General features: G+C 39.0%; 1 protein-coding gene across 19 annotated transcripts in view; it reads left to right on the forward strand.

Annotated features, from left to right (window-relative positions):
* The window catches only part of PTPRK (protein tyrosine phosphatase receptor type K), a 417047-nt gene that overhangs the window by 193735 nt on the left and 210431 nt on the right, over nucleotides 1-12881 (forward strand). For all 19 annotated transcript variants that reach the window (XM_030022191.2, XM_030022195.2, XM_030022192.2 and 16 more), the window contains exon 5: nucleotides 1050-1165. In XM_030022191.2, coding sequence (XP_029878051.1) covers nucleotides 1050-1165 — 116 coding nt within the window. The remainder of the gene's footprint in view (nucleotides 1-1049; nucleotides 1166-12881) is intronic.

Here is a 12881-nt window from a genome sequence, read left to right on the forward strand (position 1 = left end):
TTAAGACCATAGCTCTTGGGGGCTACCAAGCTTACAGAGTATTTGAGTGAGTTACCTCTTTATATTTCAGCCAGCCCAGCTCTCTGATGTCTGTACTCAGCAAAGCTCTGCTCGGTTCAGTATCTGGCTTTCATTTTTTTTTCTTCTGGGTTGTTTTGGGGTTTTTTGGGGTTGGTTGTTTGGGTTTTTTTTGTTGTTTGTTTTTTTTAATTTTCTGGGTTTTTTTAAGTGCCAAAACAAAAGGCACTTGGGTACAGCCGTGACGACAGATTATCAGCATGATACAGTATTCAGATAAGCTCTTTTTTGTTGCTCATGTTTAAACCCTTTTTGTTCCAATTTGCTGTTTTTTCCTGTGTGTTGGGGTTTTCTTGGTAAGGACAAAGAAATAACAGTTCAGTTACTGTTTTTGTTAGGAGTTCTTGAGAAAGGGACAGACGAGAGCTGTGTGACGTACCCATTCCTCATATGTGCCTGTCTGCTTTCTTACATCTAATAAATCCTTCAGGTGGTTGTGCCACTGAGCTTTCCTAGGGGCTTTGTCAGTGTGGGAAATAGGTTTGTCAGCTCCTGAAATACTGTATTCAATGGCACAAATGATTTCATTTAGTAAAACAACAGAGCTCTGAGTTACACTGCAAATAATCTGAATGGTATCTATCTATTTGCCTGAGCAGTATCCTGCTAATTGGGTTTTTCTCAGTATGATGGGTTTCATACAATCGAAAGTCTTTGGGATAATTTTTGTAAAGTGCTCCTGATATTTTTGGCATTTGATCTCCTTCTCTTGGCTTTGATTTTTAAAAGACTTTATTATAACTCATGTATAACATAAAGTTAGTAGGATCACCAGGGGAGAAGGGAAAGGACTGAAGGCACTCTTTCTTCCCCAACAGAGATGAAACAAATAATTTTCTCTCTTCTGTTTCTGTTTTTTTTTTTTTTTAGCCAAAGTTTGTTACAATATGCATCTTCAGGGAGACAGTAATGTTGCTGGCACCTTTTTTAGCAATAAGCATTTTTTGTAATTTTTCCTTCTCCCTCTACAGATAAATCTCCACATTTCTTGAGGCTGGGGGATGTAGAGGTCAATGCAGGGCAGAATGCTACATTTCAATGCATTGCTACGGGGAGAGATGCAGTGAATAACAAGTTATGGCTCCAGGTAAGGCTAACTCATGCAAGTCTATTTGGCTAGAGGACAGGCTGCTTTCTGGAGGTGAAATATTTAAATTCCTAAGCCTTTTTTTCTTTTGCATGTAAAATATTTAGTTTAAATACAATTTTATCTCTGTTAAATGGAGCAACTTGTAATCAATTTTGTAATGTTAAAAAGCTTGGAATAAAAATTAGAACAACTGGTGTGGACAGTGGAGGAGGGTTGGTCTTTGAGGCATTGTGGGCCTTCTCTCCTTGTTAATCAGCTCTTCTGTATCAAAATTTATTATCATTAAATGCAGATAATTGGCCTTTGGGATCTAGTAAAACACAGGTGTAACACAGCTGTCATAAATTTTGAGGATTATGTTATCATATAAATTACAACTAATTCTTTGTCCAAGCAGGTGGCTGGAGGGATGTGGCTGTACTTCCGTGTGCATATCAGTTTTACTCAGCAGCATATTTAATAGGACAACATAAAAGGACTGTTGCATGTCCTTTTTATCTGTTTCCATAATAGGAGGGACTTCAACTTTTATCTCTGTGTAATTGTGAGTAGTATGTATGTTAGAATCTAAGAGATGACTAAAACCAGAAAATAACCCTTCTCACTAAAAAGCAAGAAAAAAGAAGAAACAAACACCAGCATCCCCCCAAAACAACCTCTTTGCTTTGTGGTGTGGGGATGGTGTTACTTACAGTTAAGACCACTGGTTAAGTAGAAGGATGACAAAGTTTCACAGTTGTTCCTTAAAAAATTAAATTCTGCCACTTAAGTGCCTTTTTTAATCCTTATTTAGTTGTATGTGTACCTTTATGTGTATGCTTTAGTTTATACATAAACCTTAAGCACCAAGACTCCTTTAGAATCGTTTCTAAATATGCCCTTTAAAACTTAATTTTTTTAAAATGTGTATTTCTCCATATTTTCAGTACTGTAAAGTATATACTTTTGGGGAAATGTACTTTGAAATGAACTATAATCAGAACTTTAAAATATCTATTTTTGGCAAGCGTTGTACTTTGAAATGAACTATAATCAGTTACTTCAATCTGTTTGATTTTTCTTTTAATAGAGAGTGGATCTGACAAACCCTGAGTAACAGTTGCATATAGACATATGATAAACTTAAAATTTTAAAGAGGTTTTTTTTTAATAGATAGAATGAGATTGGAAAAAGTCCAATATGCAAAATGTATTACTGGACAAATATGCTGAAACATTAAAAAAGGAACACAAACCTACACTAACTCCATTGCATTTAGTGAAAAGGTGTCATAGCAGTAGGAATGATTTTTACTCGATGTCTTTGAGTAGTAACTTGTTTAAACTGAGCAAACATGTAATGGATTCATTGAGGAAGAGGACTTTGATTTCAGAGACTTCGAAATACAGCACACAAAGCACACCAAATGAAATTGAGCTGGGTTTTGCTATATCAAAGGCAAGACTATAGCAATAGGAGCATACCAGCAAACGCATGAAGCACCACCTTCGGTTGATCGTGGGTCAGAAAGGCCCGATGGAGACAGCCAGCTGGAAATCTTCCCTATCACTCACTCCTCGAAGTCAGATAACTCTGACGGATTATCCTTTCTAACTTTCATTCCCCTGAGAAGCCTGGTTAGCAGCCAGAACAACTCAGAAAATATATGTTTTGTTCCTCCATATACTTCATGGGTGGTTTGGGTTTTGGGGGGGGGTTTTTGTGTGTGGATCACAGATGTAATAACTTCTTACAGAGTGAAAGATAAGGTACCTTTGAGGTTATAACTCTGCTTGCTTGTGCTTATGAAGTGCCTTGATATTCTTGAAGATACCTTGCTACTAAAATTATATACTTGAACTTCTGTTCCCCTTCTTGTTTTCCCTTAAAGAGTGCCAAATTTTCACCAATTTAAAGGTGACCCATTTTTTTCTTCCTCCCTCATCGTTCCACCCGTCCATCCTACTTGCCCAACAGAAGCGTGAATCAGCAGCTTTCCCCCTCTGAAATCTTTTCCTTAGATAACACAGCAACTTACTGCTGTTGTGCGCAGCTAATAGTGAATTTACTCCTTTTCCTTAAAACACAGGGTGGATATGTATGGGCCTCGTGAGGCTCCGGAGTGTGACTTGGAAAAGGTTCGCTTTAACCTTTGACCAAACCGGAGATTCATAAAGCCCGAATACCCAGAAAGGAAGAACCGGCAGATCAAATCAAATGCCTAAGTAATTGTTTTTGAGAGCCCTAAGCTGAAACATTCCAGGAATGTATTTTTCTCATAACAAGAAAGGCCATTGGAAGAAAAAAAAAAGTGCAAAAATGAAAAATGAAGGGGGTGTGGGGGGTAAGAAAGAAGACACCTTCCAAGTACACTGTGTTAGAGAAAATAGCTTTTGGTTATGTCCTTATTGAAAGAGAAAAGATATTTCCTTGGAAAAAAAAAATAAAAAGCAGCAAACAATTTGCTATTAAAACACATTCTTTGATAAGGAAAGATCTGAGGTGCAATCTGGGACACTAGGGCTTTTTCTATCTGAAATGATTTAAGATCTCATTTGCTTGCATTGAAGTAATAGAGATGTGCAGGTACAGATTTCGTTACAGACTCTGCCAGTGCTCTCTGGCTCTCCCAGCCCTCTGTTTCAGAGAAGGGCTAAAGTAAATTCAGCAGCAGCAGGAAAAAAAAAAGGCAGTCACCCTGCTCTGTGTTCAGAGGCGTGCAGTCCCACAGCTGCTTCAGTCAGGCTCAGTCTGAGCTGCTGGCGTCTCAGCTTCGCCCTCCTCATCCCTCTCTGCACTGACGCTGGAGCTTTTGCAGCTTGCCAGTATAAGTCAGTTCAGGAAAGTGATCTGGCTGAAAAAGATTTTGGCCCAAGTTGGACTTCTGTTGTTGTTGGGGTTGGGGAGGACTGTTTGTTTCGTTTTGTGTGTTAATTTTTTTTCTAGTTTAGCTTGATTAATGTCTGAATTACATATGTAAATAGTGCCAGTAGGTAGAAAATGATGGGGATGTTTGGTTAGAAGCAGGGAAGAGGGAAGGATTATAACAACCTGAACTGAAGTAAAAGTGGATCTCGGTAGCGTGTGTCATTGTAGTGTCCTATGTAAACTTCAAATTTTTTTTTAGTTATTGGGGAAAAGCCCTGATCATATACTAGATGATCTATGTGCATGCACATTTCCATGCTTATGGGTTTTTTTTCAGTGTATATATAATTAAGTGCACATACCTTTGTGTGTCTGAAAAAAAAAAAATGGATAAAAATAGGCACAGCATTTCAATACACTGTTTCCTGCGTCTGTCTTTTCATCAACTCCATTTTCTATAAACGTATGTCTGTAAACATTTCAGACAAATGGGAATTAACATTGAATTGAACTCCTGACTTTCATGGCTGCAGATTCTGCTCTTGTTTTGTTTTTTTTTCTTTTAATTTTTATTATATCTGGGCTCTTATCCCCTTTCATACCCCTTCCCTCCCACCCCTGCATTTTGCAGCCCCATTGGACCAAGGTCTGGGACAGTCAGAGCTCTGGCATTGACAGATAAGCAGTAAAGGTAACAGAAGTCTTTAAAAGTTGCAGCTGCATTAATATGAAACAAATATTTGCAGAGATAAAGAGATTTAACTGGTTGAACAAGATGATCTGAAACACACCTTTTGTGACAGTGTGAATAGTGGGTGTGGGAGGGGAACATAAATGAAGGTCTCAATTTTTTTTGTTCTACACCTTTTCAAACTAATCTACTATCAAATCTATTGTGATTGGGAGCTGATTCTCTTTATAACCTGCAATTATTAGGAAATTTTGAAAGAGTTTCAAAGTCCTTAGTTTTTGTTTAAAGTGAGCATTGATGTTGTTTCTGAAATACATTCAGTCTTGGTGTGTATTATCTTTTTTTGCCTGCAATCCCCATCTGAATGTAATGGTGTGGGTTTTTTTCTCACACTATTTTCCCCCTCCTCTTAAAATTTCCACTGTAATATGTCACACACCAACAGCTGTCATTTGGTGCCACTGTACACACTGGAGCAGTTGGGTTGTGTGATAGGAGTCCCCAAACCCAATATGGTAACCTAGCTTTTCCACCTGTTATGCTTTGGTATGCTCTGTCTTACAAGCTTCAGGAGTTAGCAGAAGTTCTTGCTGAAAAATTTTTTCCTGTAGGAGGTGAACATAAGTGTGTGTGTGTGTGTGTAATCTTAAAAGATTGAATATAGCATGTACAGAAATCATAACTGATCACTTGTTGCTCACTTCTGCAGATTTTCTTTTTTCTAAAGCCTATGAATTGTCTTTCTGAGAAAAGACACTTCAAGAATAAGGTTTCTTTTGTTGACATTAGATGCACCTTGCTGCTTTGTGCACATTGATTTGCTGAATTAGTATAAATAGGACCCCCTTTTTATTCTGGTTTTTTTTTCCCTGTGAAATGCCATGCATTCCAGTGGAGTTACATCAATAAATAATCTTGCAAACAAGTCTCTTCTGCACGCTAATCCTGTGCTCAAAATGGATACATGTTAAGTATTAAATATTTGAAAGAATAGCGCACACAAGGCATTCTAAACATGAAAATGCAGGAGTGAGGTGGGGAGGGCTGTTTGCCCATTTGATTTGGAGATTTCTGCATGGAGAAAGCTTCCACAGTTTTAAGCTTTGTTTCTTTACTAAGACAGTAGAGAAATAGAATTGAATTGACTGAATAGAATAAATAACGTTTGGGTACACAAAGACTCCAGAAAGCAGTGTATGTATTGTCCAGCATTTGTTCTGTGGTTCTAATTGGGATATCAGAGCAATAGGGTTTTTTGCATAATCGGGCTGTGTTTAACGGCTTCCTGAGCTGGGAACAATCGTGGCTCCCAGAAGCCCAATACGATTTTCAGTGTCTTATTGATGTCCAGTTTAACTGGACACTCGCACAGTGCGGAGAATAGAGCTTTTTGCTAGAACATCTGTTAAACCATATGTCTTGGCACCTTGTTCAGATGGCGATAACTGCGGCACTAATGAGTCCATCCATCATTGCTGAGCTTTGCATTAACATAGCATTGGATTAGGGAAAGCGGCTTGTTCTGGCTTTGCAGTCGGATGTGTTTTGCCACGGTCTGCAGTGATACCATTTGCTTTGGCGAATCTGAAATTCAAAGGGGTACCGCATGCATTTAAAAGTTTAATACATGCCTGGTAATCCTGTGCAGATTGCCATCAGAACGGTGGCGAGCGGGCCAATCTGTCAGCAATAGCTGTGGGTGCTGGCTAACCGCCGCTCCACTTGGGCTGCCAAGGCTGGCAAGGCAGTCCTGCTCTCGCCCGTGGAGAGGCTCGTCAGCGTTAATGCGGTCTGATGCAGCTCCTCTCTCCACAGAGGAAAATGTCGTTCCTTGTGGAATAACAGATAATTAAAGCAATTGCCTGAGTGTAATAATTGAAAAAGTGAAATTAAACAGCATCATGGAAAATAAAATGCAAATTGCTGTAAAAACAATGGAGTCGGCTCACCTCCCAGTGGTACCAACTGTTACCGGAGGATGAACAAGCGTCTGCACGGTTGTCTGTTCAGGCTCAAACAACTGGCCGTATCCCACTCCCTTCCTTGAGGAAACTGCCATAACTCTTAATGCCCTGTTTACCAGCACCTTGGGTTTTGGTGCTGGTTGCCACAGAATGTGATTTGGTATTTAGAATTCATTTTTCTTGCTAGATGCTGCATATGTGTGCTCTTCCACAAGTCTTTGGACTGGGCACATGCAGATGGTATCCTGTGACGATGCATTTGGGCAGATCATTGTGCAGGACCAATATAGTATTTCAGGAATTTAGACTGGAGAGTGTATATGAGAACCTGTGCCTCTGGCAGGGGTTTGAGGGACACAACATTGACTGTTTCATTTTGCTCTTTGGAAGGACAGTATTTCCTCTCAGAGAAAAGAAGTTGTGCTACACAATTCCTTTCTTCCCACTGTACCCAGAAGGTGGAGGTACGGATCAGTATTCAGCAGGAGGGTTTCAGTATGGGCCGTGGGCCTTTGGGGTAAACCATTTAGCTGGCAGTGAAGTGGTGGGAGGCTCGCTCGTGGTCTCAGAAAAGATGTATCTATAATAGGAGAGTCATGTCCAATTTAACTTGTTTTACGTAGTTTGCATGTTTTTTCTGCTTTGAATTTTTCATAGTTTTCTAATGTAACTTTGCCTTTTGAGATCCCATTGCATTTTGATATAGTTAATGAAATGGTTAAGATACTGTTTCTTTAGTTTGATGATAAAACATTTGCTGTTACAGTGCACCTGCCTATTCACCATTTTCACTACGTTTGGAGAATGTTTTTTTGTTGGTTTGCACAAATTTTATGACACCTGAAAGTTAAGGGGAGCTGAGTACACCCTGAATGTTAGAGAAACTTTGTTATTTTGCTTTTTCTTTTGTGCGGCCTAGAGAAAGTTCAGAGAAGGTGCCTTGTTAGCACCCACAGGGTTTCAGCTGTGGAACTATGATGGAGATTTTTGGTCCCCATTTTGGTTTTAGTGAACTGTCAAGTTTGATGCTTTTTGGTGTTGAACTGAAATAAGTCAGTCAGGCCTGCTTGCCCCAAGGAGGAGTTGAAGCCATGATGTTGTGTGGAGGCTGCGGGTAGAGAGAGGATCAATCGCTCTGGGTTCGCTCTTCTCCCCGGGTGGCAGGAGAGGTGGGTGAACCTCTGAGGAGCCTCTGGGGAGATAGCAGACTTTTTGGATGATCAGCATCATCTGTCCAAAACAAGTACTAATTTGTACAGCAAATCGGGCTGCTTATACCAAACCTTCTTTCCTCAGCCAGTAAAATGCCACTCAAGTCTACATCTTCTTACCTTTATCTTGATGACTGACAGTGGCCAAGCAGCCTATAAGTTCTTTTTCTGTGGCGCTTGAGGCTTGCACAGAAACTTCACTTCCCCCATTTGTCTCATCATTGGTTGCTTTTACTTATAGAAAAGATGTTTCTGAAAGTGAACAACAGAATAGGGAAGCATAGAGGACAGGGCTCTTCTTTTGCAATGACTTGTCTATTTTACCTGCACTTTCACCTCATCATATTTATGTGCTGTGATAGATGTTCTGGTTTTCCAAACATTTTTTCAAAGATGTATGAAAAGCTGCCTTCAAGTGACATATCAAGCTCCTTGTAAATGACTTGACTTGTAGTTTATTCTGTATCACACACTGCTGACTCGACTCTGACGTGGTTGTGAAGAATATTCACCAATGAAAAATACAGTATTCATAACTTCATATTTGAGATTCTCCTTCTAACTTGTTTGTTTCACAAAGTTTTTTTTCCCCTGTCTTTTCACTCTATAGTCACCTTTGATGTTATGTCATTTAACCCTGAATGAACCATTCTCCCTCTCTCCCTTCTCAGTTTATCAGGTTCTTGGATAAATATGGCAGTTCTCCCTAGATGCCCGGTCATCTTAGGTTCCAGCAACGTGAAATACTGTAATCCTCCTGGTTTTAATTTAATTCTGCCCCAGTTAACTAAGTCCTTCAGCCTGCGTAGCTACAAGTCATTTTGTTTACATGGCAGCCTTTGGGGTTATCATCCCTGTAGGTCTTCCCTAGGGATGCTGCTGCTTCCACGGCGGCTGGAGCATTGGGCACTGGGGGGGCTGTGGCGCTGCCGCTGCCTGTGCCCGCAGTGGTGCCGGGGGGCAGCTCACCCACCACCTGTAACACCAGGCACTGCCTTCTCCTGCTGCCGTTTTGTAGTTTACGGCTAGACCAGCTGTGCTGGAAGTTTGGTCACTCTGTGTAGCCCTGGTAGTATTTCCTCAGCCAGCCAGTGGCTTAAACCCATATAAATGAGACGCCTGAAATTAAGGTGATGTTTATAAAAACATATATTGTTATAAATTCCTTGACCATTAAGTCCTGTGAGTCTTGTCTGTTAACACCGTATTCAGGTTGTCTCCTCCTCAGCGGTGTGATGTGCGGTAGGTAGCCTAATACCCAAGGCCCTAGTTACCTCAAATAGCTGCAGGACTTAATGAGTTACAGAAGAATAAGAGCAGCTGGTATACTTGGCTGCTTTTAGAAAAGGGTAAAATCATCTGCTGAGAAGGGTGTTGGTGTTCAGTAGTGGGTTTTTTGCAACTTTTTTCCTTCATTGTCTTCTAACTAATCAGATTTTTTGTTTCAAGCTGCAGATTGAATGCTGTAGTTCAGCATGCACTGCTCAAGGTGATATAGATCTTTAATCACTGTGTCCAGAATTCGTATTTCTGTCAATTATGGTTTTTTTTTTAAAAAAATCAACAACCCTGCTTTCAAGAACTATAGGTTTCTGAAAAGCTTCTTTATTTTATTTTTTTGAAATATTGATTGGGGGGGGGGATGTTTTGATTTGGTATGGTTTTGTGGCATGTGTTAGATTAGGCTCAAAATAAGAGGCTTTAAAATGTCCAGAGAAAGCAAGTGTCATTTTTATTTGTCATAGTGGAACGGCCAGGGACACTATAGTATGAATTTTGCTATTTTGCCTCCGGTAGATTTTATTATAATAAAATAAATTAGGATTGCCACCTCTGAAGGGCCAGATGGCTCTCAATTAGATTATTTCATGAGAACCCTTGCTTTCTTCAGTAGGAGGTTTAGTGCAGTGTGAGAGAAACTGAGCCACTTCAAAGTGGACAAATTTGAGTAACAGCAGTGCATGTAACCAAGACATTTCAAGTAATGATGGATTTTTCTGTACTGCAGTGCAGCATATGGGATAAAACTTGGCTTCTCACATTTATTCAAGATCTTCAGTGTATGTTTGCATGGGAAAAGCTGTGTCGCTTTTCCTGCTAATAAATGAACACATAGTTTATTGGAAAGTAGAATCTTAGCCTGACTTGCTGTACATGTAGGAAGACCACCAAGTTAAAGCAAGCTGTATTAATTTCCTACTAAAAAAAAGTTTAACTGCGTGCTTTCTCTTAAAAATCGATCAAACAAAAGAAATTGCTACTTCACCTTCTTGTATACTAAGAAGATAGGACTATCTAGGCATATTATTTAAGGTATTGTTCCAATTCATGTTCTGCTGGAAAAAAATTATTTCTTAGGCTTAAATCATATATTTGTAAATAAAATTGACTGGAAAAAAAAATCCCACTTGTTCAGTCATTTTCTCTTTTGTGGGTGGGGAAAAAATTAAAATTTTATTTATCATTTCCTATCATAATTAGATGTCATGCTTTATTATATTTCTAGTATGTTTAATAAGTTTTAAAGTCCCAAGAATATATTGGGACATTTGTGTAAAAGAATAAAATAAAATAAAAATAATAATAAAGAAATTTTTTTAGGAGGATAGATTTTTCTATGTTTGGAAATTGTGTCCTAAATGCTCTAAAAAGCATACTCTGTGTGTGGTGAAAAGTGCCAGACAGCTACATGTAAGTAAAATTTTTAAAGTATAGTTATTTCTGTTGTTTATTCTGCTCACTTTGTTTTATTTTTCAAAAAAATCTTTTAGCAGAGATCGTATGTTATTGCTGGCATTCAAACTATCCACATTCAACCCTTTTCCCTCTTGCAAAAGATGACATTTCTCCCTTTATACAATGAGTAAATCCAGGAATGTTTTGGAGCACATTATTTACAAATTCCCTTTTCCTTGGGGCAGCAGAGGTGTAATTCCCCGGGCTGCTGGGGACATCCTTCCAGCCCTTCTGCTGTCCGGTGAAGTTTTGATTGCACCTTTTGGGACCAAGTTGCTTAGACAAACCCTCGGCTTGTGCCCTGCTCCCCGCATGGATCCTGCCCTCTCCTCTGCTCCCTGTGGCCCTGCAGTGAATCCAATCACGAGCTTATCCGTTTGTTGATTATAATATATGGGGAGGGATTATGTTTTCCAGAAAGGTTGTTTTTTATTCTAAGTCAGTTTTCTGTATGAGCACAGGAGTGAAGGCGAGGAGGGAGCAAGTGGGGGCCAGCTGAAGTAGGTGCTGCTGCCAGAGTAATGTGTGTATCACTGCAGCCAAAGTGTTGACATCTTCTGATCTCTGGAGGCATCCTGGCATCCAGCCAAGAGCCCGAGAAGGCAACCAGGGTTGACTGTAATTATTAGCAGTAGAATGGACTTATTTTAAGGTGTTACACTAAGGATGGGATGGGGATGTGTAAGGTTGAGCTGTCCAGGCTGATAAAACTCACTGGTATGAAAATAAAGAGTTCAGGAAAATTTAGAAGGAACATCACCGCAGAAAGTTATGGTAGCTTATTGCTGTTTAAACAAAAAAGCAAAACCCACCACTTTTCAACCTGAAAAGCTGAGAGGGAAATGCAGATAAGTTTTAAATTTGTATTAGAAAATTAGAAATGCACCTCAATTCTACCAGTTAAATATGATATTGGGGTTTAGATGCTTCTGGTTCCGTTCAGGTTCTGGAAGATCCACTAAAATTTCATGTCATGTTTATTAAATGCTTGATTTCTTTCATGAGAAAGAAGAGAGAAATTTAAGGCTAATTGTTAATTTGCCTATGATTGTTTTTTAAGCTGCATAGGCTTTACTGTTGACTTTGTTTAAAATACAGATGGTCTGATTTCATTGCCTGAAAAAAATTTCAATAAAATGATGTTCCTTTCAAATTAAAAATAACCTTGGAGTCATAGAGACTTATTTAAGGTCATCATTTTAAATGCCTGAAATGCCAGAATTAAGGAGGTTTTTCTACATGCTTATATTTCTTTTAATCAAATGTTTATAGAGCGTAGTTCTTTGTGAAGCCCAGAGTTATTTTCACAAAAGGAGGAGAACTGCCTGGTGGTGACCTCTCCTAAATGAGCAATTCAGGGTTATCAAATCAGACAGCAAGGGACTGGAGAAACCAAGGATCGCACAGGGTACAGCCATTACCTATTAGTATAACTCCACATTAATTTTAAATTGAATTTTTAAAACCTAATTGAGCAGCATTTTCAAGCTCTGTTCAGTGTGAGCAGGACATAAATTGGAACAGTATGTACCAGGAACCCTCTAATAAGCAGAGAGCACTGCTGCCTTTCTTTCCTCTCCTTTAAAATCAGTAGTAATGCCCTGACATTAAAAAGAAGAATTTAATTAAGAGATTGTGGCAGTGCATCTGAACTCTGACTGGCTAACGGCTTACCGGTGTAAGGGATATGCGCTGGAATGAATGCAGGTTATTTTCTTTAACATTCATTTTTAAGTGAGAACTCTCTTCTGTTTGAACTTTCTATAATTTTAATGACTGAAAAATATTTTAACGGGTAATCTGTACATGAAGATAGACTTTGAAGATGTAATTGTGCAGTTGGATTCCCAAGAAACAAATCCTAATACAGAGAAATCTGAGCAACTACTCTAAGCCTTGTAAGATAAAGTGGTAGGGAATCACTGATGTAAATAGAAAAGAAAATCCTAGGTTTTGTTGCTGGAGTAGAACTGTAAAGCGTGTTAAATTTCATTTTGATTAATTGCTCTGAAAGTGCATTAATATTTCATTTTAAGTAGGAGTCCAATTCGCTTTGTTTCTCAACATGAAGCACGCAGATGAGCTTAAGTAAGCAAGTTCTGAGCTTCGGAGGGTAAATTATTTTACACAGGAAGCTTGGATGTGCTTCTTTGCTGCAGACTGAGCGCTTGGCATTCAGATTTAAAGCACTGGACGTATTGAACATAGTCCTTCATTTTAAGGAATATTTATTTTTCCCTTCATTAGCAGAGCAAGAATGACT

This window comes from Aquila chrysaetos, chromosome 8, assembly GCF_900496995.4.
Source record: "Aquila chrysaetos chrysaetos chromosome 8, bAquChr1.4, whole genome shotgun sequence".
Lineage (NCBI taxonomy): Eukaryota > Metazoa > Chordata > Aves > Accipitriformes > Accipitridae > Aquila > Aquila chrysaetos.